Consider the following 27,211-nt stretch of genomic DNA (forward strand, 5'->3'; position numbering starts at 1 on the left):
GTCTCTTCTCACGGAATAGTTGTGTATTTTTCTTCAAAAACATATTTGATGAAAATTAGAATATGGATATAAGGGGAGAATCAGATAGTATACTTTTGTATATATAGTTTCATACAAATTTTAGACCTTTTAGCTGTAATCTCAAGAATGCCAATTCTTGTCACATTCATTGCGAAACATTAAATTTTCTGTATTATTCCCAGTTTGTTGAGCTTTTAAATAAATACCATCTGGAATATGAAAATTGGCGATCTTCTCTGATTGATTTAAAGACCATGAATGTTTATTTGATACATTCATTATACTTCGATTATGTTCTTTTCTTCGTGTTCTATTTACCCCTTCATCAATATCGTCTTCTTCCTCATCACCATCTTCCACCTCTTCTTCTTCCTCTTCTTCATCTCCTTCTTCGTTATCTTCATCTTCATCTTCAACACCATCATGTTTACCACGATGAATATGTCGTGATTTATTACGTTGTGCTAACATGTAATTATTTTTCAAATTTCTATCTTTATCAGAGAGATTATTATGATCTATAGAAAATGTATTACGATCCCTAATAATTCCACTAGTTGAAATTGTATCCAATGAATTAAATTCTTCCAGTGATAATCGTTTACGTTTTATACATTCTTCATCACTATCATCACAAATTGATGAAGTTTTATGATTTTTTCGACCAATTGTTGAAATAGTTGAACCTTGTTCAGCTAATTCCAATTGTTCCAATGTACCAGGACCATTTAATTTAGCTATATTATGATCTTTTTTCCATTTCATTCTACGATTCTAAATAAATCATTAAACAAAAAAAGATTTAATAATGGATCGCATTATTAATATTAAAGTAACTTTTACATTAAGTAATATATCATCACATCTGCTTATTGACTTTTCAGAAATAAAGATTAAAATCAGTAGTATATAGTTTTTAACGTTTAATTTAATGTTTCTATATGTAATCAACTTAGTTACCACCTCAATAATAACAAATATGTCATATTCTCATAGTTGAAATCATGAGTCAATTGAAGCTAGACAACCATGGAAAACCCGAAAGCACTGGATGGCCGTTTCGTCCTATTGTTCTCTTTACGTTGATTGAGTGGCATAATAATGCATCGATAATGATGAACAAACCATTTAAAAATTCAATAACTTGTTAGAATCTCATAATGTCCATTTTTACAACCAAGTGAGTGAATCAATATGAATTACTAGCAAGCTATATTTGATATATACATAGACCAGTGCAACGTTTTGCATAAAAAGCTTTTATCAGGCAAACAAATTTAAATGTATAATTCTGACTTAACTATATTTTTCATAAGTCAGTTTAATCCAAGCAGATAACCTACTGAATATTTATTTGTTACATTTGTTACATTCCACATTTTCAAAATTTAGACATTTATAAAAGTGAATTATCACTGAATAGTAACCTGTGTTATGTATGACAAGTCCTTTTTAGTGTTTGAATTCTATTGACCAAGTGGTATAACTCCTCTCAAGAATACACGTACACTTTGTTGATGAGTGCAAAAAAGCATGAAACCTAGGTTTAAGGTTTTCTGCCGACTACCTCCAACCACTTAGCATTTCAGCGTAGTACATAAGAAGTTGAGCCACTTAGACTAGTTGCCATACTGCAACTTGATGGATAGAGTTCTTTCAGGACTAAGAAGGACTTGTCATACATAAGATTAGTCACCATCCACTGATTAATCAATTATTGATACGTCTCAGTTCTACAAGATGTTAGTTGCAACCCTGATGGGCTCGTGGCAGTGTCTATGACTTTGAAGCTGAAGTAGATAGCATCTGTTTCCCTAAGATATAGGTACACCTTGCCGACAGCTGCCAGATAGCTTGAAATCTAGGTCTAAGGTTTCCTATCGACTACTTCCGACTAGCTTGATATCTGAACGCAAACCTCATGGTATAATATTGTATATATACTGGGAAAATGTAATACCATTATTTTGTGACCTTGTAGCATAATTCTGTTTTAAATATGAAAAGCTAAATACACAGATTCTTTTTTGCATCATTCATTTTCATTCTAAATTTCTTTTCCTGTTATTGTTTTTCTGTACACTTGTGATTATACATTGAATAATCAAGTATTCTAAAGGATAGCTTGAGGATAATTGAACGTTGAATTCATTAGAATGTATAGTTTTAATCTGAAAAGATTTGATTATTATGTATTCTTAGTGTACAACGAAAAATCTGCTACCATTTATATTTAATTTGAAGATGTAAAACAATATAGGTAATAAATAATGAGATGAGGTATATAGACAAAACGATATGAAAAATAGTAAGTTAGAGGAAAGTAGAAAGAAATATATGTTTAAACGAAAAAGTATACCATTAGACATATTCAATTTTTAGTAAGTGTCCTTTATATTTATATCTTTTGTTAAATATAGAACTCCCTGTCATTTAGTTAGTCTCCTATTGTTTTAAATACAATACTTTTATTTGCATACATACAAATTGAAAGGATAAACTAAAGGAAACTGTGTTTACCTTTTTTTTATAATAACCAAAAACTGGCAAGGAAAATAACATACTGAAAGAGATAATATTTCATGCCTACATGTTATTAGAAACAACATAGGAATATGACAGGAGGGGAGTACGAGAGAAGTGTAAAAGTTTCTGGGGGTTGGATAATGAGATTAAATAGTTTTAAAAGGAGATAGAGAAGAATGGATGCGATGAATAGGTACATGAATGTTTTTTTTACTGAATTAAAGGGGTAAAATATAGAAATATATTAAATATGTATATTGGTGGTATAGCGATGATTTACAGATTACCACCAAACATAATAACATTCACATTTTTTACATCTGTGACTAATAAATTTATGAGATTGTCAATTATTTGTGCAAAAGATTTTGTTCTTTTAAAACTACTTTAAATTATGATATATACGATCATTTTAAATGTCTGAATATCCTGAAAACAGTCGATAAAACCAGATGGTCTTGGAGGATTTCGATCATTAAAAAAAGAATGATTTATATATGTTTATTGTTTTAAGAAATATTCATATTATTATTAGCTGAAGATGAACGGATTCTTAGGTTGTCAATGTTCGAAATCGAGTTACAAGATCTTGTTATTCATAAAACTACTCAATTTACAGTAATACAGTGTGATTTTAATTATTATCTATTATAACGCTCAGTTTATTAAGAACACTTCGTTTGTTTGCTTTTTTTAAGATGAATTGTAGTTCATTTTAAATAAATAAAATGCGATCAAAAAAAGTGATTCATTCGTTAAATAAACTTGAAATATCTATTCAAATTGTGTTTGTCAAATACGTAAAAACAGTCCAAGGCTCAGTGGTCCATAGGTTAAGTGCTCGCGCGCGAGACTGATGGGTCCTGGGTTCGAATCTCGCGAGACGGGATCGTGGATGCGCACTGCTGAGGAGTCCCACAATAGGACGAAACGGCCGTCAAGCAGTGCTTCCAGGTTTTCCATGGTTGTCTAGCTTCAATTGACCCATGATTTCAACTATGAAAATACTGAAATTTCTACAAAACCCCTTCTGAACATAAAAACAGATCGAACTGTTGATTTTTTTTCGTTTTTTTTCTTAATAAAGTAAACAAAGAACACTGGTTGAAGTTGATTACCTGTTCAAATCAATCAATTCTAAAAAGGTTATTGAAATTTATTTAATTGATTTAATTAAACAGAAACGGTTATATATTTTAAGCAAAGATGGATAGTGGTTAGCAGTGGAATCCAGGGCGTGTGTTTCGTTCTATTTGGGGCTGGTCAACTGGATGTACCTGCATCTCAGAGTCGATGTTCACTCTGGGACTGGAACCCAGTACCTTTCGCTCAATAGGAATATTCAAACAAACAATATCAAGTGGTTATATATTTTGTTGATAAGATTAATACAAAAAATAATAAAAGTTAGTAAATATATCTTATGTTTTGTAATAGTCTTATTAACAATATTCGCAATTCTATATCAGCTAATTGTAAAACACTTGTACATTTTAAATTGTTTGATAGAATGTGAATAATTTGATATATAAGTTACCATGATATTATATTCTCAGACATAAAGGTCCAGTATACGTTTCGATGAAAAAATATTGTTATTTCTATTGAAAAAAAGCAGATATCAAAATAGGTCTTATTTAACTAACCCGCATTCCACCCTATTTGAGGCTCATCACTTAGATGTGCTTGGATTCCAGAGTTAATGTTCACTCCATGATTGTTATCCCGTGTCTTTAGCTTCAAACTCCACTGTATTATCTACTTAGCTACTGAGCTCAGGTACCTACTGGCTTGCGCAATAGGATGAATTATAATTTTTATATATTGGTAGTTTGAATCTTGCTACTGATTCACATATGCCAAAAGAAACTACTCAGTTACAATCCTAAGCATCGGTGGAAAGATCCAAACAACCAATATATCTGGGTTGTGTTTTAAGTTGTTATAACACCTAAGGTTGTTGAAAAATAAGTAACCATTATGGTTCTCTAACCTATCTGACAGGCTAAAATAATGGATGCTGGACTTGTATCTCCAGAATAACTGAATACTGAGTAACAATTATTGTTACGTCATCCACTTTATGATTTAATTATATCGATCAGATTGCAGTGTGACTACTGGTCCAAAAGACATGACATCACATAGTTGTAAAAGGCACTCAGTAAGAAGTTGAGCACTACAGTTTCCTATTATATGACATTTATTCTGTTGATAACTCCTAGTAAATATAGGTAATTAATTTATTTTTCAATTCGAATTCATTTATTTTTAACAATGTAAAATGACAGAAAACTCTTTTCTTACATTGTCAGGGAACATTTGTCTCAACTGAGCGTTCTAAAGCATGGAAATTCTCCAGTATTCACAACTCCCTCCATACTAGTGACTAGCTTCGAGATGCAACTATTGGAGTTCTAATAAAAAGCTGTGGCCAGTAGAATTTAACCATATCAGGTATGAGACAGTTATCCACTCCATGCAGTTGATAATGGTTGCTCGGAATCGTGGATTGATTAAAATTACACCTGTAAACCTATAGATATCAGCTCAATGGTTCATAGGTTAAGCGTTTGCGCTAGAGACAGTAAGTTCTAGGTTCAATCACCTATGACTGCGTATTGGGGGCCCACTGTCGAGGAGCCTCATACTAGGGAGAAAAAGCTGTCCAGTGTTTCCAGGTTTTCAATAGTAATCTAACTAAGATCAGTTCTTGGTTTAAGCTATGAAAATTCTCTAGTTTCCATAAATCCACCTATACTAACAATTACTAATTAGTTAGATATAAAGTATCCTGACTGAAACGCTTTTATTACTTAATATTAATTAATATTGTACTTTAACCGAAGATTGTTTTATTGTATGTAACAACAAATTCGAAAACTTATTAATAATCATTAGTTAGTCATAGGCAATGTAGAAACTAACAAGTATGTATGCAGGTTCAAGTTCCTGCGTCATACTAACATATAGCGATGAAATTATCAAAACAAATACAAGAATAGTAGAGGTAACAAACAGTTTCAATGGTAGTAGAAAATAATAAACATGAACAGTATGATTTTACAACAAGCGATGAATGTATACAATCTTAAAAAAGTATTGGAAAGAGGAAAACAAATAGAGAATACATATGCATTATTGAAACCATTTCTGAGTAATATTAACCAGTATTTCCAAGCATTAGTCACAATAATCATACAAAAATAATTAGTAATAAAAACTAATGTATAAATATATCTAAGGGAAAATATATCATCCATCTAACTTACTTGAAACCAAATTTTAATTTGTCTTTCTGTTAATGTAAGTGTATGTGCTATTTCAATCCTTCGTCTACGTGTTAAATATCTAATAAGTGAACAAAAAAAGTACAAGTAACTCATTACATTTATAATAATATAATTTTATTTATTTTTAGTCATATAAAATAATACTATAGTTGAGATCATGAGTCAATTGAAGCTAGACCATCATGGAAAACCTGGAAGTACTGGATGGTCGTTTCGTCCTATTGTGGGACTCCTCAGCAGTGCATATCCATAATCCCCCCCGTGAGATTCGAACCCAGGACCTATTAGTCTCACGCGCGAGCGCTTAACCTCTATAATGTCTGACTTCAACCAATCCATGAAATTGAGCAACCGTACACCATTGCCTTCAGTGAGTTGATATCTCACAACACACCTGATGGTCTAGCTTCAATCGACTCATAATTTCAACTATAAAATTACTAAAAATCTCCACAAACCCCCTTCGGATATAAAATAATAAACGATTGATTAGTGAACATTCTTAAAGGGGACATTGATCTCAACTGAATAAATAATCTACATCAATCATTATTGGTTATGAAAATGATTAAATTATTTCAAACTTTATATTCAATCAGATAACCTCGATAACTTTAAACTTTACTCGTTTCATATATTTGATTAGTCATAATTCTTTCCTTTTTAAGAATCATCCTTTCATGTTACACCTTCTTGCATACTTTATTTATTATTCATTAGAACAAGAATTGAATTAAATAAATAATGAATTATTTTGTTCCCTTTTTAATAATATATTCTTGGTCCCTTCCTTTTTTATCTCTCTTACAGAAAAAAATCAATATAAGGCATTTCATAAATGGATTGTATTTCCATTATAAGTTTTCCTTTTCTAAAACGTTATTAGGTAATGAATAGATGGACTTAGTGTACTGGAATTAAATACCCCAGGACCCACCAACAACAACAACGTATATGGTAATCAGAAGTGTTCGTTTATAAAAAACGAACTCGTTCATTATTTGTAACTATAGTAATATTTCAGTAGTATACTGAATGAATGTTATAAGAATACAGAAAATATTTTTGTATTATTATCTTTATTATTATTATTAAACATCTAAACGGTTATTTACAGAAAACGGAAAACAAACTGAACTTAGTTAATCTGTGATCGATTGATATATCAATATTGTACCAAGTGAATAAAATCATCTATTCAGTGTACAATGATACATTTTAAAATATGACGCAATTTATTGACTGTTGTTTCACGTGACGAATTAATCGTACTTGAAAATGTATACTAATGGATAATAGATCAGTGGTTCCGGTGATTGGTCATTCGTCACTAGACTTTCAATCCCTAGTGGGATCATAAATTCATACTAATTGAGAATCCTATGTTAGGAATTAAGTCACATCAGCTTTATTATGCGAGGCTGAAATTTGAAGAAGTATATTACCACTATCGAAAGAGTACAAGTATTTGTAAGCAAATGTCTACTCAAGATACTGTAAATTCAATGACCAGAGACCATCAGTATTAACCTTCTCTAGCAGAGAACGAACCAGCCGCTACTTAAAGGATAAATCAGGAAAGGATACTGAAGGAGGATACGATAAGTTTTGTCGCAAACAATAAACTACAATACGAGGATAAAGGAAAAGAGATAAATCAAATTAAAAATGGCGTTGTGAATTGAACGCAGATATCAATACTATGAATGCCATTCGTTTAAAACTGAAGAGCCTAAAGAAAAGTTGGTTGAAGAACCCTACTAGACGCCCTGAGTCCTAAAAGTGGTGACCAGTCCAAGTAGATGTTAAGTAATGTTAGGGTTAAACAAGTATCTATTCCTCCCTGGTTCTCAAAAGCACCTCAACTGAGATTATTCCATGATGATTATCACATGAAGTCATGCATACAAAACCATTTGCCCTCTTTTATTATTTTCACAGATGAAATCCTCGGTCAACCAAAGTTAGATCATCATTTGAAACCTGGGAGCAACAAATGGCTGTTTCTTTCCAGTATGGGGCTCCTCAGAAGTCTGTATCCATGAGTGAGAGGCCGTGACCAGTGGAGTCCAATTCACGTCGAGTGTGAGACAGTTATCCACCTCAGACAATGAGTGAAAGATTGCTCAAAATCATGGATTGATTGAAGTTAGACATTACCACTACTGGGTGCCGGCTCAGTAGTCTAGATGTTAAACGTTCGTGCGTGGGACTGAATGCTATGAACTCAAGTCCCACATGCGGGGTCGTGGACTCTCACTTCTGAAGAGTCCTATACTTGGACGTAACAGCTTTTCAGTGCTCTAAGGTTTTCAATGGTGGTCTAGCTTACATCTACTTGTGATTTCAACTATGAAAATACTACTCTTTCCAAAAATCCTCATACCTTTAATATTACTTTAAAAATGACTTACTTGTTAAAATGAAATTCTTTTTCTAGCTCTAAAGTTTGATAACGAGTGTAGGTTTGTCGAGTTCGTTTTTGATCAACGCTAATATCTAAAATAGAAATTATAATAAGAAAACTAATTATCAAACAAAAGACGAATTACAAATGAGAAACGAAAAAAATAGTTCACTTCCTTTCATATGATTCTAAATGAATCTTAAAAGTATCTTAGTCTAGAAAAAAAACCTTGTTGTTGGGCAAGAATATTAAAAAGAAGGATAAATGAAAAGGAATTCACTCCCGGTATAAATAATACCAGATGGCACAGTTGAATATTTCAAATAAAAAGAAAGAGGTAATTTATTAAATCGATAGTAATGGATAAATCGAATATTCTTGTTTGAAATTGATAGCGTTCATTTGGAAAAAAAAAACAAAAGGAGTTTCATTTGTGATTATTGTTAGTTTTCAGTGAAAAACACTCATTTTATCATATAATCCTGTTCGTAAGATGAATCCTTCAATTTGATTAAAGCTTGAACAGAATTTCAGGCAAAATGCTTTTCTATCTAAATAGATTAGCTGAATTTAAGTTTAAAGACCATTTTCATCATATATATATATATATGTCAATTTTATTAGTTGAGATCATGAGTCAATTGAAGCTAGAGGTTATGCGTTCTCTTGCGAGACCGATATGTCCAGGGTTCGAATCTTGCGTTGTGGGATCGTGGATGCACACTGTTAAGGAATCTAACAATAGGACGAAATAGCCGTACAGTACTTCCAGGTTTTTCATGGTGGTCTAGCTTCGATTGATTCATTACCTCAACTATTAAAATTACTACAATATCTACAAAACCCGTTCTGATATATTTATATCAGTTTGAAACTTATTAGAGCAACAAAACACTGATTAACTATTTGCTATTGATTTAAGATTTATAAGTATACACTCATGAAATTAATCGAAGATTCACCTTTTTTATATAGTTGAAATCATGAATCAGTTGAAGCTAGACAACTATGGAAAACCTGGAAGCACTGGATGGTCGTTTCGTCCTATTGTAGGACTCCTCAGCAGTGCGCATCCACGATCCCGCCTCTCGAGATTCGAACCTACGACCTATCAGTTCTACAATAGGACGAAACGGCCGCCCAGTGCTTCCAGGTTTTCCATGGTGGTCTGGCTTCAATTTACTTATGATCTCAACTATATAAAATTACTAAAATTTCCACAAAACCCCCTTCTAAAAATAAATTATACTGTTCATATTTTCATATTGTAAATAATCAATTCATAAGTGATTCAATGTAAGTTATTCCGGGGAAAATTATCGAAAAAATGAAAAGATTTTATATCACAAAGTAAAACAATATATCACAGTGTTGCTTATTATAATAGACTTTTAATACTCAACCCAATCCTTTGTTGAAGAGGACAGAATGAATGAATGTTAAAGAATGTGTAAGCGATAACGGGTATCCAGAGAAATTTATTGGGAAATATAGGAAAATTAAAGAGGAAATCCCTAAAGAAACCATAGTTGATTGGAAACTTATTGCTCTCTTAAATCAAATAAAAAATAAACGAAGTATACGAAACTAATCCCTTCTATTTTACATCATTTTCAATTTGTTTATCGATGTGAGTATTTTACTGGTCATTGAAAGTGTTTAAAACTTATCAGTTTATTCGAAATGTTTACTAAAAGTGAATAACAGATAACCAGTAAATGTGTGTGTACATCTTGTATCAGTAGCTTTAAGTAGCATATATATTCAAACTTATGTGCAATATCTAAAACAAGCTTTACGAAAAGATCTTTGTCAATAACTCTGACACTTGACAGTGATTGAGTTACTATGCATCAACTAAGTTATCATTATAACAGTTTATAATGTGTCTAGTTGACTTGATGTAGTGTATAATTCATCAATGGTGTCATATTTTATACACCGAAGGAAAGTTTCCTTACTAAAAACATCATACATTTTCAACTACGAACAAATGTATTATAAACTTCTAACTACTCTTGTATTATGCACTTATGGGCAATATTGGAAATCTATATAATGTTTGATATTAGGCGGTTGAATGTAGTTAACAAGATACCCTGGATTTAGATCTCCTAATGGTTGGCACTAGTCAGCAAAGCATATCTGTAATCTTGAGGAAACTGATCTTGCCAATTGGGTTCGAACTGGGATCATCCAGCTTCATGATCTGAAATTTACTTGTAAAATATCACAACACAAAATTTCGTTTCTTTTTTAAATAATAATATGAAATAAGAAACTACATAATACATCATTTTGATAATTCAAAATGTTCATGAATACCAAGAATCTTAAACAAGAAACAATTGAAGACGAGAAAAGACAATATTTATAAATTTGATCTGAAAATTTCCTTTCGAAAGTATAATTAATATGAAAAAAATAAAGAAAATATAATGGTTAACACGTTATTTTAATCCTAAGGTGATATGTTATTATGAGGCTTTGTGTCAGCATGCAAACACTCCTGTGCAAAAGTATAAAACCAATGATACTAGACTCATTTATAAGCAACACTATAAGAAGTCAAACCAGTTAAGAACTAGTTTACTTGGAAGATAAATAGGAACAAATGATTTTCGATTTAATAATCCAGTGATCTGCGAATCTCCACGATGGCATCAAAGTTATTTGTTTCAATTTTTATGGTTATTCACTGCTAGAAATTCACAAATTAACCTACAGTAATTCTTTAGTGTTCTATACTATTAATAGTTCCCTAATTAAAATCATTGGAATGAAAATTACTTCTTAATTATTTGTATTTCCCATATGATCACTTAATTAGGTATAGCCTATTGTTATTCCCTAAAGTAGACGATGGACAGTTTTTTCCATTCAGCTATTCGTTTGTATATTTTGACTAGTTTATTTAAAAATAATTTACTCTCATGATTTACTGAAGCAATTGAAAAAGATTGTTTATTTACAATGATTGAGTTTATTGTTAATTTAATTAAATCATCATGAGAGGTGTTAACAGTAAACTACTAAGTTCGAATCCCTATCTACTTGATAAGTAAGTTTAAACTTAGTTAAGAAACTATGGGTATTCTTGGATACTTACTAAAATCGTAAGCTTTGATGTACTGTCTTGTTGCTAAACTACATAAATCATTCAGTCGACTTCATTTTAAAGTACTAGGAAAGTGATTAATATATTAATTATGAAAAAGTGAGTTATAATGCTTATTTCACCTACTTTGACTTAAACAACATGACATTATATTTAGACCCCGTACTTAGTGTCATTCAAAGACAGTCAACTACATAATAGAATTTTTTAGTTTTCGATTTTCATCAAGATTAATTTACAGAAATAGTGGAAAATATTTGTAGCTCATGGTAAGCATTTCAGAGGTATTATATCCTCTGAGCTGGAAGGTTTAGTCGTGAAGCTTTCGTCGTCCTTCTGGACAATATCATCAACTATTATTTCTATTTGAAAGGGGGTGATGAAAGCTTTAAAACCAAACGATATAGCTCAGAGAACAGAGCATGTACATAAAGATTAGTTCATTAAATCTATGAATTATTTTATTCATTTATAGAATTTATTGTAATTATTAGACTAATATACTTGGTTTCATGTATAATAATTTAAAAGAAGCGTTTGATTACATTTTATCATCTTTGTCACTTTATTTCTTTATTATACTATTTTGTATGCGCCAAAAAAACAAAAGAATTCCATTCAGATTACCATTGGATAAACGATTTCAAATACCACACCTTTGGTGTAATCGGAATAATAATGGTTATCATAATTGACTAAGTTAGTCCTACATTTTTCCCTCAGCAAGTATGACAGAAAGAGGCCTGGAAAAATAATAATAATAACCATAATAATCATTAACCAACTATGCTTCTTATATGTAACTAAGGTAAATCTCTTCTTTTATACAACGTGTATGTGTATATAACTATTATCTGTAGCTTGCAAAAAGAAAAAAAGAGATATGGGTATCTATCAGAAAAGATGGTAATGGTTATTAAAGAGTGTAAAGAAACAAAAACGAAGGCAAATATATGCAATTTAGCTAAAGAAATAAATAGAATCTGACCTAGACGGTCTACTACATAAATATTTCGACAATTTGATTGTCTATAAATCATTGTGCTAACTAGCTGGTAGTTCATTTTTTTCTACTTATTTGTACTATCTATATAGTGTCAGGCAAAGATTTATGATATATATATATATATATATATATATATATATATATATAACTTAATTAGTAATTGACTTAATTCCATTATTATTAGTGTAGTAGTGATAGTAGAAGTTTTATGAATAGAACCATTAACTCATTTGATCGATTTTACTAAAACTTTTTACTACTTTACCACATTTCTATCAGATTTACATGTGTAAAGGGAATAAATTATGGTATAGAAACCCAAATGAGAGGTCATTTAAACATTACACTGGTATATATTAAGATATTAGGATAAACATATCATTGGAAAACTGATTAGTAGGTAATTTGTACTATGGTCTTCGATAGAAGAGAACAAATCGTTTTATATTGACGAAAGTACTGAATCATGTATTTTGTCTTGTTTTGTTCTAAAAGTTAATATAAATTCTTTTGTATTTAGGTCATAATCAATATGAAGTCCACTATTTTATATGTATAACGTAAAATAATGCTGAATGTAATACAATATTTATGAATTTCTAACTGTAGAGTCTGAAGAACTTATTGAAAACAAGTATTCACTCAAGTATTCTTTATTTTTGAGTAGTGTACGCGGAATTTTATTTGGCGAATTCCATTTGTCAATATGCATGTTTTTATTTCTTTCCTAAATTAACCACCTGTCTATTCTTAAACAAATAAACTGGATTCCCCTTTGTACCTGCGTTTATGTGATTGTTGTAAACATATCTGATTGGATCTATATATTATGATATTATACTAGATCTTTAGATAAATACTCTCTAGTTATTCAATAATTTTGGTGTTTACAAATATGTACAGATACGTATAGTTAAAACAGACTGGGGAAACTATCGAATACTATTCGGTTGTTAGTAATTAGTGATTAGATGTTTTACTCAAGGTAAAATATATATATTTCAGTATATATACAGCTATGAAGAGAAATCTACACTGTTTGAGCATATCAATAAAAACATTTTAACCATGTATTTCAGATAACTTTCCTAGAAATGAAATCAGCACTAATGTATTATTCTTACTGGAAGTATGCAAATGAAATCCTGATACCATATGGAGTTAGAAAATCATACCCTCTACGTGTATAAGTATAGTATACCAAAGATATTAGTTTATTAACCAAAGTAAAAAGCTAAAAAAGAATTTTGATATATGTACACTGTAGTGCTAAGTCATTTAATGTTCTTTTTTTGATATAATAATTAGCTACGTTTAAAATTTTTTTTAAATGCAACTGTTCATCATGAAAACAAAAATGAACAGAGTGACAAGATAGGTTTTATTAGAAGGGGATTTTGTGGAGATTTTAATAATTTTATATAGTTGAAATCATGAGTCAATTGAAGCTAGACTACCTTGGAAAACCTGAAAGCACTGCTTGACGGCCGTTTCGTCCTATTGTGAGACTCCTTAGCAGTGCGCATCCACGATAGGTTTAAGTAAAATTTAAATGTTAGATAGAGTTTATTCTGAATATACACTGTTTAATTGATTTAGAATGTTTAGAAAAAAAATTAAAATCTATGTATATCACGTTAATGATAACCTATTCAATTACATCCTAAACTGTTAACTTAGAAATATTCAAAATAATAATTTATAGTAAATTGATATTTAGCAGTTAACTTTTTCGACTTGTTTAATAAATTATTGAACTCTTCTCGTGATCAAAACCTTAATTAGGAATGTGGTTTAAAGTAACATGGTGGTTGGAGGTGGTCAACAGGAAACCCTGGACCCGCGTTTCGTGCTACTTGGCACTCGTCAGCAAGGTGTACCTGTAATCTTGAGGGAACTGACGCTCCCTGGTGGATTCGATCTCGTGTCACTCAGCTTCACAGTCAGAGACGTTACCACCACCTCCAACCACCATGTTACCTTAATATATATAGTGCACGCAGTGTCGAGCCACCTAGACTGGTGGCCACAATGCAACTTGATCGATAGCATTCGATCAGCACTAAGGACTTGACACGCATGAGATTGATCACCACCCAGTGATCAATCAATTGTGAATGTGGTTTAAACTTATTATTTACATACTCCCCCTTCCAGCCATAGGAACATGATGAAGCCTAGTAGGCCCTTCTGGAGAAGAGTGCTACATCGAAGTACGGCACAACTACCGAGGTGGGATAGCTGTTTTTGCACCGCTTACGCAGAACCATTACATAACACTAACATTCGTTTTTTTATTTCTATTTTTGGGCAGACTCTTTTTTTACTATTCTTTTGAACCCTCAATAGTTATGCAATGACTCTTTGTAGCATTCGTAATCGTTTGCGGGTAAAGGTAGAGTGGTTGATTAGGCCGATCTCCACCACCTACATTGCCGCTCACGTTAGTGCATGGGATGATTGCTATGATCCAGGAGGCACGACGAGGACGTGTGAGTCGGATCTTGCCTACTTACATACATCCTTACATTATTAAACAATTTTTTTTTATAATTTCCATCTTCGTACTGCTTAAACTTGTATGAAAATAGTGATAATTTTACAAATGATCGAATCGGTTATGTTTATTTTAAAATGGATATAAAAGTTAAGAACTTGTCCAGTGATCCATTTTCTAACAGAAATAAATCATAGTAATCATGTTATCACTGGTTTAGGTTCATTTTTGAACATGGTTTACAGTTAGAGCTAATTTGTTTTTCAATATATTTGAGCAAAACCAAATGTGTACACGTAAATAAATTGGACACATATCTAAATAACACTTGAACTAATTATTGTTTTTTAGAATATTTATGGTTATACCATCAAAATTTATTATTTGGATTTAAAAACAAAACTACAATCATCTTAATATCAACCCTTTAATGGTAACGAAAAACGAATTTGTTCATGGATTGACTTATAAGAGTTTATAATCATAAAAATGGTAATTCAATGTGTAGACGTTTAAATTTTACAGGAGCTCTGATAGGAACTGTTAGTAACGTTACAACTGAACTATTCGGAGGTCAATCGTGACCCAGAAAGACCAGCGATAACGTTTGTGATTGTAAAGCTGGGTAGCACGAGGTCGAATCAGCCAGAAAGCATCTGTTTCCTCAAGACTACAGGTATACTTTACTGAAAAGTGTCAGATGGCCGGAAATCTAAGCATAAAGCTCTCCATCAACTAAATCTAACTATCATCTTACAGCTATCTACATTAAATTGGAATTAGTAATTCAATTGAATGGATCGTTGAGATTAGTTCTACACAATGAGATTTTCTATCATGACCACTGAACCGCTGAGCAGACCATAACTTGAATGAACCATATATCCACTGCCTCTTGGACTGAGTGACGAAAAGTAACTTCAAAATACTGTTAGAAATTAATTGACTGTATAAGAATAACTTATAGTAACTAAGTTTCTGTATGTGAAACTTTTCCTTTATTTTCCTTTATATGTTTATGTTATAACTTGTGACCGCCTGGTTGCCCTGTTAATGTATAACGTTATAATACCGCCAATTGAAGAGCATTAATTTGTTGATCGAACCAGTGATACACGGAAACCGCACGAGCAGCCTAGAGTACTTCTCGGTCCTGCTTTCAGCCTAGCCCAGTCAGTTAAGTCCAGAACACCAATAACAGCCTCTGCGGTATACTGAGTTTATATACCAATCAAACTGACCGCATCGTACCATAAAAGAGATAATAATATTTGTAAAAGCTTTAGTCAAATGTGGCTGTGAATTAGGGGAACAGTAATTAATAGACAGAGCATAACTCAAGAATGGCAAATCGTATAATAATTGTTCACAGGTCAAAGTAAAGCGTATAATAAGAGGGAAACGAATATGAATAGTTTAGTTAGTTAACAATTATACGACAAAAAATATATGCATAGTATTGGTCCATAAATGGACCCCGAAATTACCATTCACTATTCACATCGGGACATAACAGTTTAGTTATAAAATATTTCAGTTCCTTAGTTACAATTTAAATGTTATTAGTATGTGTATATATGTTCCATAAAAAAATTTGTATTATTTATGTAATATTAACTTTCTATTTGATCTTGCCTATATTATCAGTTATTTTCATTACATTATACTAATGAGGGATTTTCAATTCTTACTAATAATTTATTGTGCTGTATTGTACGGTACTGTGTTTCAAAATAAACCCAAATATTTCTCAATATTATATTTTTCTGGGTTCGAATCTCGAGAGGCGGGATCGAGGTAGCACACTGCTGAAGAGTCATACAATAGGACGAAACGACCGTCCAGTTCTTCCAGGTTTTTCCATGATGGTCTAGCTCCAATTGATTCATGATCTCAACTATATAAAATTGATATAACAGCTTTAAACATTTGAATATGTTGGGTATATATATATATCAGTCTAAGTTACTGCAATTTATATCAAGATGATTGAGGTGAGAATGAGTTGAATACAAAGTCTACATAGTATTAACATTAATGATAACAAAATTAGACTAAATATAAGAAAAGTAGTTTGTAAAGAACAAATGAAACTGATGAATAATTAGAGCGACATAATTTGATGATTCAGTATTTTATTTAACACAGAGAATAAATACATGTGAGACAGTGCCAAATCGATGAACCTCTCCAACAGCAGATTATGATTATTGTATTGATTTAAACGATGGAGTTTCCATCTATCAGCTATGTTCAGTTTAACACTTAACATATTTACAAATTGAGTTCATATTATGATCTTATCTCCAATAACATTTTTTAAACTGTAATCTTAAGTTTGTCCCCATTCCACTTAGGAATAAGTAGTGGTTGGAATGTGTGTTACCTATTCTCAGCTACCTCACTCTACAAGCAAACTTAAGTTCACTCTGACGAAAAATACTAATCAACTATATCTAAATATATGGTTTACTATTATTAGTGGTACTAAAAACATAACAGATGGAAAATAAAACTTCTAAACAATATATATGCGTTGAAATTCCGTCTATCACATTATTGTCATCAACTTAAAAGTGAAGCGTTAAATCAAATCCACTGAATACATTTCAGTGTTAGCTTTTGAATGTATCTAATGTATCTAGTGTATTTTAGTGAATCACAACCAATTTAATATAGTTGATTGTCATGAAAATTTACTCCAGTTTTAATATTCCTCAAATCCTGTGTTAAATAGGTATTTAAATGAAACTAAGCCTTAAGTTAGATGATCCACTTGAGATTTCAGTGTTTTCTCAAATAAATTTATCTAATTTATTCTTACTTAAATTTTCTATCATATTGTAAGTTTCAGTTTAATATAAACATTGTGGTATAACCTGATGGTTTATAGGAAAAAGAAACTGAGAAAGAAATCTTTATTCATTAAGAAGCTAGGAACTCAGTGATTTATTCATTATGTTTGATAAAATATTACAATGCTAATTTGTATATATTGGCATTAACTCCGCCTGTAGCTCTTCTAGGGTTGCTATCGGCCCCAAGCTCGGGCGAAAGAGGAAGGTTGATCATAGAGTAAGTAACCCCATCCCGTAGAAAACAACCTTGCCAAAGAAAGCACGCTAAAACCGCCATAGGTTAACATTAAACGTCATTAATATTTAGTTAATAACCAAATAATTCCAATGACTTACTTCCTAATCCAAATCTTTTTCTTGGAAAATATACCCTTAGTTATTAAATTGCATTAAAATTAACTATAGCATTTAATTAGAACATAAATGTATCCAGTAATGACTAGATTTAAATTGTATTTATTAAAAGTATAAACTTATATTTATAATCGACTTGTATTTTATTCGTAACGGAACTTTTGTTTTATTGAATAAGTTTCAACAGTTTGTTCCCTAATTTTGTAATTAATTATCAGCTTGATAAGAAGTTCATTATAAAAGGAGGAAGGATATCTTTATTGTAATTCATGGTTTTAAATGTAGACCAACAGTTATGTGCACAGGATGCCCATATGCCAACAAGAGACTGATCAATTGCAGTCTTAAATAACAATGGGAAGATACAAGTAAACAACACCAAATGAATATTTTCTCTGTTTAGTAATTATTTCCATTAATAAAGCGTTAGAATGAAATGAAAAGATTATTTAGTATTGAACATATTAACAATTAAAAGAACACAATATAAAGTATCCAAGCCGTTATAAAAAGGTGAGTGTAACAAGTATATGACATCAAAACGACAATAGTTTTTTCTTTACTCCTATTACATACTGATTACAAAAGTTCACCGCCATTAAAATTTTAATCACTCTACAGCTTATTCTCATTCATATCCATCTTAATATAATAATAAACAATTGCCTCGTTTCCAAAATTATCAATATTCTCGAACGACAAATTTACGGAGTGCAAAGGTTACCACGAAACATTGTTCATAATACATTCAAACATAAATATTTTAAATTCATATTGTATTGTTTGTTTGAATCTTCCTATTGATGTTTAGGACTATCATTGATCAGTCTCCTACTGGCTTATGTGCATCCTGTGAGGATTGTCTCGATATTGTCTCAAGTCACTAGCATTATAGGGAAAAATGGACGGTGGTTCGTAGTGGAATCCAGGAATCGCATTTCGTCCTATCTGAGACTTGTCAGTTAGATGCGCCTGCATCCCAGATTGACGTTCACTCCGTCTTTGATTATAATAGCTATTTTAATGTTGTTCGTAACAGTAACAGTGTAGTTCTTGTTACATTATCAAGATGTGACTATACTTGTTATCTGTAGACTATCTAAAAAAATGGGATATCTTATCATTAATGAATGCCTATATATCAATATGAATTATAAAGTGAACCTTTCATCAATAACTGGCGTTAAATAAAGGGGCACTGGTAACCAAGGGACACTAGGCTGCCATTTTGTTTAGGTTAGAAGAGCCCCAGGAGTGGGATCCCCAGATCCCCAAAGAGCGAATGTTTAGCTTAACTGCAGGTGATATATTCTTAATCAATTGAGCCATAATACAACTTCCAACATTTCCCAAAACCTACTTTGTGATATAAGAGACAACATTTCATCCGATTTTATAGGTGAGTTTCTGTTTTAATCTCTACTTGATTAGCTCACCCTAAACCACTAAATTCTGTTAGCTTTTCGTTAAATTCATACGACTCAATAAAATAAACAAACAGCATATATTCTCTTTCTATCAATGAAGTAATCTTTCCAAAAAGCAACTCTCATTCATTGATAATAAATGTGTCTTTTTTTACAAAGAAAAGTCATCAATTTCAAAAATTATCCTAATTATTATATTTAAAAGTAATTTGATGGAAATCAGAAGTTTCTATGAAATGTGCTGCATACTAAACTGTGATGCCATAGCAACGGAATGTAGAAGAGGAATCGTTTGAAGTTATCCACAATGTATTTAATATATACTAAGTGTATCATACACATAATTTTGGGATCATTTTCGTTTCATTTAGTAGAGAGGGATTACTCGATATTATCATATAGTTTTTTATGAAAGAAATAAGTTCAAGACCAAACATTGATTATATTTATGTTTTTCATTTGACATCTTACTCTGTGCTACACTGGACAAGTCTGTGAAAAACAGCTGTGAATAACTACAGTCGCTTGAAATAAAATATTTTATTAAGAATTATACCTAATTTTTCAACATTCATCCATTAAATAAATGAGAAAAAAGGCTGATAGTAATGGATACAACAAACTTAATGAATATTCAATACGTTGCGGTAATGAACTTAAGCAATTCGTTTAATATTAAAAGTATATTGAATTATATATTTTTACTTTTATTTGTGAAAAGTTTATTCCATTGATCAGCTATTTTTATTTCTTAGATTTCTTAACCAGTAAAGTTTAAAATAATAATAATAATAACAACCCTACTGATTGTTTGGTTAACCAACACTATGGGCGTAATTATATCGCATTATACAATAGGCAATTGTAATTCTTAGTAAAGTTGTAAACAGCTTATCTACCATGATGTTATGTTTGTTTGTTTTTAAAAAAAAGTCACAATATCATATTTTAAAGAGATTTTATATAAACGTTCATTATTTTGTTTTAACAACTTAACTTATGAGATGAATTTCATCACTTTAGTGTTACTGTGGTCCATGCTACTTATGTTGACAGTTATAAGTAGTATGAAGCAGCATTTGGAAGTGGAATGCCCGATAGCAGAAGATTGAGAAGATTAAATTAAACGGAGAGGGAAACAGAGAGCAATTATAATAACAACAGAATTGAAAGGATCATGATGTAAAGAATAAATGAAGGAAGATGTGCAAATAAGGTATTTAATGTATAGTTTTTACATTCTATGAAGGCACTGTGTAATTTTACATAAATTAATAAATTGGTCCCACTATTTAAGTTCTTATTCACTACATTACAATTTTAAGGAATAAATAAACTAAGATTAAAATGTTTACGCGATATATGGGTGGGGAAATAACTTATTATGCTAGAAATTAAATTGAGAACCCTGTTAAAATCAAACTCATCGTTTCTTTTCTAAGTATTCCGTTATTTCTTTCTTTTTACAATTAGTGTACATCTTTAAAACTATAGAAGGAAATACATGGAGAACTTTTAAAAACCAAAAATTTGCTGGGTAATAAATAAACCAAAGTGAGAAATGTACATCATTGGAATACCAACGTAAAGAGATTCATATCTTCAGTGACTCTTAATGATCTACGATCTAATCCTCCATATGGGTATTTGATTATATGTGTATGATTCTGATCTTGTATCAACTAATTTCATATACCTCATGGAGTCAGTCACTCGTCAGCATATGATCATTATCAGAAGGGGGTTTTGTGGAGATTTTAGTAATTTCATATAGTTGAGATCATGAATCAACTACCATGGAAAACCTAGAAGCACTGGAAGGCCGTTTCGTCCCCTTCTGATAATGATCATATTCTCATCAATGACTGGCTCCATGAGGTATTTCCTTGAGTTCTAGTAAGAAGTAGTAACCAGTGGAGTTCAACCAGGTCTGTTGGGTAATTTCATATACTTAAAACTAACGAACACAGAAAAATTTTTTCTCCCATAATCACCATTTCACATTTTCCATTTTAATCTATAAATTTAATTCTAATGAAGAAAAAATAATAATAATAAATCGATAAAAACAGAGAAAAAAATGAGCAAAACAATCTTACTGAAAATAGAAAATCATGAGTTGTAAATAGTTATATGTATAGTTTATATTTAAACATTATTTTATCCTATTTCTTTCTTATCAAGAACAGAAATACAACGATACAACATCAATTCTGAGTATTCCTAGTCACGGAAAAACAAGAAATTGTTTTTTTTGTCATACACGAGAATCTTTACTGTTTGTATTTTATTTGACATACAGACAAATAAATAATTGAATATGTATATATGCTTTAATATTGAATGCAGTAAAACAAAGAATGAAACCTTCAAAAGAATGATTAAAAATGTTTAACAATATATATAGATGGGGAATTTTAAATGTCATTTCTATCGATTTATTTCGTTTTTCTTTTTAATTTTTTTTTTAAAAAAAAATTTTCTTGTTTTGCAAAATAACAAATGTCGTTTGTATTACTTTCTTTTTTAAATATTCGTTTTAGAAAAAGAAAAAAAATTTTATAAGGCATATTCATTCTATTGTGTTCAATAGTCAATAAGTTAGAGTATTTTACCTGGGTAGTTACAGTGATTGGAAATATGTACAAAAAAAAGAAGATCAAGTCTTATTCACTATTTTAAAATGTAACCATTGGTGTTAGCTTAAATGTGTGTCCAATAGCTTGAATAGATTGAAGAATAAATGGTAACTACACTAAGGTATTATTTAATCATTTATAAGAAATAGTTTAACCTTCCATCTGGACAATATAATTATTATTACTTGAAAAAGTCTATAGCGAAAATCGTTAATGAAAATAGGTGAAAAAAGCCCATTATGATGTATATTATAATTACAACAAACTATCGCTAAGATCAAAGTGGACTTTATGCAATGTATATCAAACACTTGTTTATACAATAGTGATTTATTTATGTGAAAATTTAACGAATAATATATGGATAGTTATGTTTATTTAGTAACCTGGATAAGATTTTCGTGTTATAAATAGTTTGATCAATAAATTGTCATGGCAACTTCTATTATTATCATTATTATTAATACTGGTTAATCGGTAAAATTAATGGCTAATTCCACTAAAGAAGCTCTGTGTACAATGTTTTAGAGATTAGGAACGTGATGTCATCAGAATATGCAACATAGGATGAACATATATATATATATATATATATATATATATATACGCGAGACCGAAGGTACTGGGTTCGAACCCCGGATGCTCACTGCTGAGTCACCCACTAGGAAAAGATGGCCGTCCAGTGTTTCCATGTTTCCAGTAGTGGTCTAACATTCACCGATTCATGATCTCGATCAAAAAATAATAATTTTTACAGTAGTAATGATATGGAAGTCACTGAAATTTATTTCAATGTTATATATATATATATATATATATATATATATATATATATGAATTAGTGAAATTATTTTAATGACTAAAGATAATGGTTTTTGTGTATTGATAATAAATTTTATTGGAATCGCGTTTTGTGAGCCGTGCATTTTCACTATACCTATTAAACATATTAAAAAAATCACATATGGTAATCAATAAACGAATTGTTGTGTCGTATATGAAGTAAATTTTTAAAATGGTAACCATATTGTTGAGCATTTTGACAATAAGTGTAGCCCATAAACCGACAAAATTACTTCAGTCAATCTTATACAAATTAAAGGGTGAAGTGACAAAAGCAGAAAATTCAGACATCTGTAAAATAAATTGTGCTAACTACAAGAAGTTTTATATCAAACAAAGTGATTTCCCAACTGATCTTAGTCGCTGTGAATGCTAATTAGCTGTCAAATATACTTACATGAGATTAAGCCAACTAACTCAAAGAAAGAAAATATATCTAAATTAATCTACTGAAGCACAAATCTTCCTCGTCTCTCATCTAAAAAGCAAATTATTGTAATACGCTTCTTGTTGTTGTTTGAAAATAAAGTTCATCAAAAAGCGAGCTTCTATGTTAGTTCATTACTCTTTACCTACAAATCTCTTTGACGGATGAGATAAATTTTGAGATACAAAAAACAGCTACAACAACATACCAGTTCCTTTAGGATTCATCCAAGGATAAACAACTACATTTGATTCACTTGAATTACCACTTTGACGTAATGATTGTCCAATACAATCATTATTATTATCATTCAGTGTAGAATGATCATTACTGTTGTTAATATTGTCCAAAGATGAATTCATTAACATATTAGTAGAACTGTTCAAATATGATTGATTCTCTGAATTCACCAATGATCGAAATACTGTACTACCAAATGATGTTGATCCATTTAATAAGGCATGATAATTTGTATCATGTAATGTTAAGTTTCCATTTAGTTTCATTGAATCATTCATAGTTAACTGATTATTCATTGTACGTGAATTAAAATTCAATGTATTTGTTAAAGAATATGGATTTTGTGCGTTGAAAGTTGAGATGTCATATAGATGAGAACGTGAATCATTACCATTATTAGTAGTATTGTTATTGTTACTATCGTTAGTAGTATTCAATTGAAATGAATTATTATTTGGATGACGAGTTATTAATGAATTTGATTGAATTGTCGGATGCATGAAATTAGTTCCATTGAAAGGATTTAATAAACCGTTTGGATATGATTTCAGTTGATTTGAAGTAGGATATTTTTGTTCTGTACCAGAGTATATAAGTCGTTGTTGGTCATCATATGATAAATTTATATTGTTACTATTATTGTTATTATTACCACTACTATTATTACCGTTATTACTTCCATTAGTATTATTAGTAGTATTTGTGATAGTAGAACCATTATATTTTAATTCATTAGACATAAAAAAATTCTTCCCTGTAAATGATTCAAGTGAGTTAATATCACGATGAATTAACTTGGAACTATTATTTAACTGCTCCACAGTTAAATTTGGATTTAAATTGTTAATAGATGAATTACTATTATTATTGACATTGTTGGCACCTCCAAGTTGACTAACAAGAGCAGCGGCTGCATTCGCTGCTAACAGATAATCTAATTCTTTTGGTCCATTTCGTCCATATACATTGGAGGCAGTGGAAGAGATCAAATCATTTGACTGTCGAATTAAATTTATATCTGAATAAAAATGTTGATTTATTATTCCAGTATTCATACTATTATTATTAGTATTATTGTTTAAACTTGTAATTGTTGGTGATGGTGAAGAACCAACTGGTGAATGTTCATTTGTTGCAGCACAATTAAGATGTAAACGTGTTGGCTTAGATGATATTTCTTCATTATGTGTTATGGTTATTGTATTTGTAACAGTTGGTGACTGAACTGTGGCATACCCTACTTTCATATTACAATCAAGATTAGTTTGTCCCCAATCTTGATTACCAATTTTATTACGTCTTAGGCCTAATTGTCTTGACAATGGAAAATTACGATGTTCTTCAGGTGATGAATTAGAATTATTGATTACATCAGAACAATTTGATGAATCATTATTACTCTTATTACTATTTGATGCTGTCGGTGATATAATTGACGGTAAACGTAATTCATGTAAATTTTGTGATTGCGTCAGTTGTGTTTGCTGTTGTTGTTGATGAGGATGATGAGGAGGAGGATAATGATGTTGCGGTTGCGATGGTTGTTGTTGATGATGTTGATGATTATGGGCTAACTGTTGATTCTGTGGATAATTTGTTAATTGTGAATTAAGAACTGGACCATTAACAAGACGTGTATCAACTCGTGTACCATAATAATTTGGTTGCATTGTTAACATAGCTCACAGATGAAAATGATTAATAGAAATGTTTGTTTGTTATTTAACTAAACGATGATTGATAGTACAATGAAATTAATCGTCAATAATGGTTATAATTATTTGTATATGATATATCGATAGTATTGGATTCCTCTAATAATGACAAAAAAATCCAGGCAATGAATTACCAATTGAGTAATCACGTGTATACAACTTTATGATATTGAACGTTATAATATAAACTTTAGATATGAATAATAGTCTAATAATAATGATAATGATAGCTATAAAAATTTATAATGATAATTATTTAGTGTATGTTTATGGTCTAATTGGTTGGAAACTCTACAAATCAGATTTTTAATATGACTAAATAAACTCTATAAGCGCTGTTTATGTTTGTATATAAATATGTGTGTAACTATGTCTATTGGTATCTGTTTACTTATCTATTAGTGTGTGTGTGTGTATGCGTAAATCATTCCTAATGCTAAGATCACTTTTTTTAAAAAAAACCAGTGAGTGAAATAATAATCTAGCTTCTTCCCTAGTAGAAATTAATATTTCGCACAATTAACCAATCACATTGTCGATAGATTAAACCGTCTTTTACTCTCACCTGATTGGTTAAATAGAAGTTACCTTTTTTTAAACTTAACAGGTAAGGAAACAAAATAAATTAGTCTGATGAATACAGTAGATATAATATCTATTTTATTTTAAGAAGACTAAATTTCACACATGTCTGTAAAACAATGTTTAAATAAAAATACATCATTAATATAGTGAACAGAGAAGAAAAAAAAACAATTGCAGGGGTTATTACTAGTTATTGATTTTAAGCCGCCAAATACTTTTGATAAGCGGTATACTTCAAAGTTGAGAAACTTAAAGGTCATAGAATCATGAAATCTCTTATTTTTGGTAGGCAAAAAATAATTGCGTTTGCTCGTATATATGTAAATGCATACACAAACACACACGTACAAAGAAGCATGTACATAGGATGATAGCATCAAAATATGGGTTGGCAATATACAAACTGTCAGAAATTTGAAATAATAAATTTATGGGTTAGGAATTTTGAAGCGAAATCATTTTTTTCTGAATTATTGAGTAAATACCATGGGAAATGAATCGTTTCGTTTAGTTACTTTTCTGTTGGTAATTTCGAATTTTGAACAATCATTGTACTAAGCTGTTGTGGTTGCTCTAACTCCATGCATTAAGATGGAACTTTACATTTATCATCTATACATGTTTTCTAAAGTGTTTACCTAATTATATTCTAATTTCATTGCGTTATTGATATACCAGAAACAAAAAAACATCCGTATTATTAGATCAAATATTACCATTTCTTACAGGGAAGAAATCTGGGTTAATATTTTCCGAACAAGTTTTATCTTTTAATATAAATATTACAAGCTTTGTTTATAATTATCTTAACATTTAACATTAAATTGAATTGATCAGGATCATTTTTTTCTGTGTAATCATTTTTTGAATTAAGGAACAAATGAAGCATAAACTACTGAACGGAGCGCAATTTTTTAAAAGGGCATCACCTCATAGTTTATTATATTACTGAAAATAAATCCTCTCTCTTTGTGACCATGATTGCATAGGTCCAATAAATTACAGAATGTTAGTTTTCTGAAATGTTTAGTCGAAACATGACTCAAGTAGCCATAGATCTTAAAAACAAAGCTAAAAAGTACAAAGATCTATAAATTTTCACAAGTAAATATCTAAAATTCATATATATTGGTTGCTTGAATCCAACCATTTATGTTTAAGACTGCAAATGATCAGTCTCTTTTGGCATACTTTCATCTTGTACGGATTATCTCGATGCAGGAATGCAGATACATCCAACAAATGAGTTCCAAAC

General features: G+C 30.5%; 1 protein-coding gene across 1 annotated transcript; it reads right to left on the reverse strand.

The window, feature by feature from the left end:
* Positions 1–25,592, reverse strand: Smp_002640 (hox protein Smox1). Its single transcript, XM_018799369.1, has 4 exons — positions 23,625–25,592; positions 8,255–8,339; positions 5,820–5,898; positions 1–795 (listed from the first exon to the last, which is right to left on the reverse strand). Exons 1-4 carry the CDS (start codon positions 25,333–25,335, stop codon positions 142–144), a joined length of 2,529 nt encoding a protein of 842 aa, XP_018651165.1. The 5' UTR covers positions 25,336–25,592; the 3' UTR covers positions 1–141.
* Positions 25,593–27,211: the final 1,619 nt, after the last annotated feature.

Source organism: Schistosoma mansoni, chromosome 3 (assembly GCF_000237925.1).
Source record: "Schistosoma mansoni strain Puerto Rico chromosome 3, complete genome".
Taxonomy (NCBI): Eukaryota; Metazoa; Platyhelminthes; class Trematoda; order Strigeidida; family Schistosomatidae; genus Schistosoma; species Schistosoma mansoni.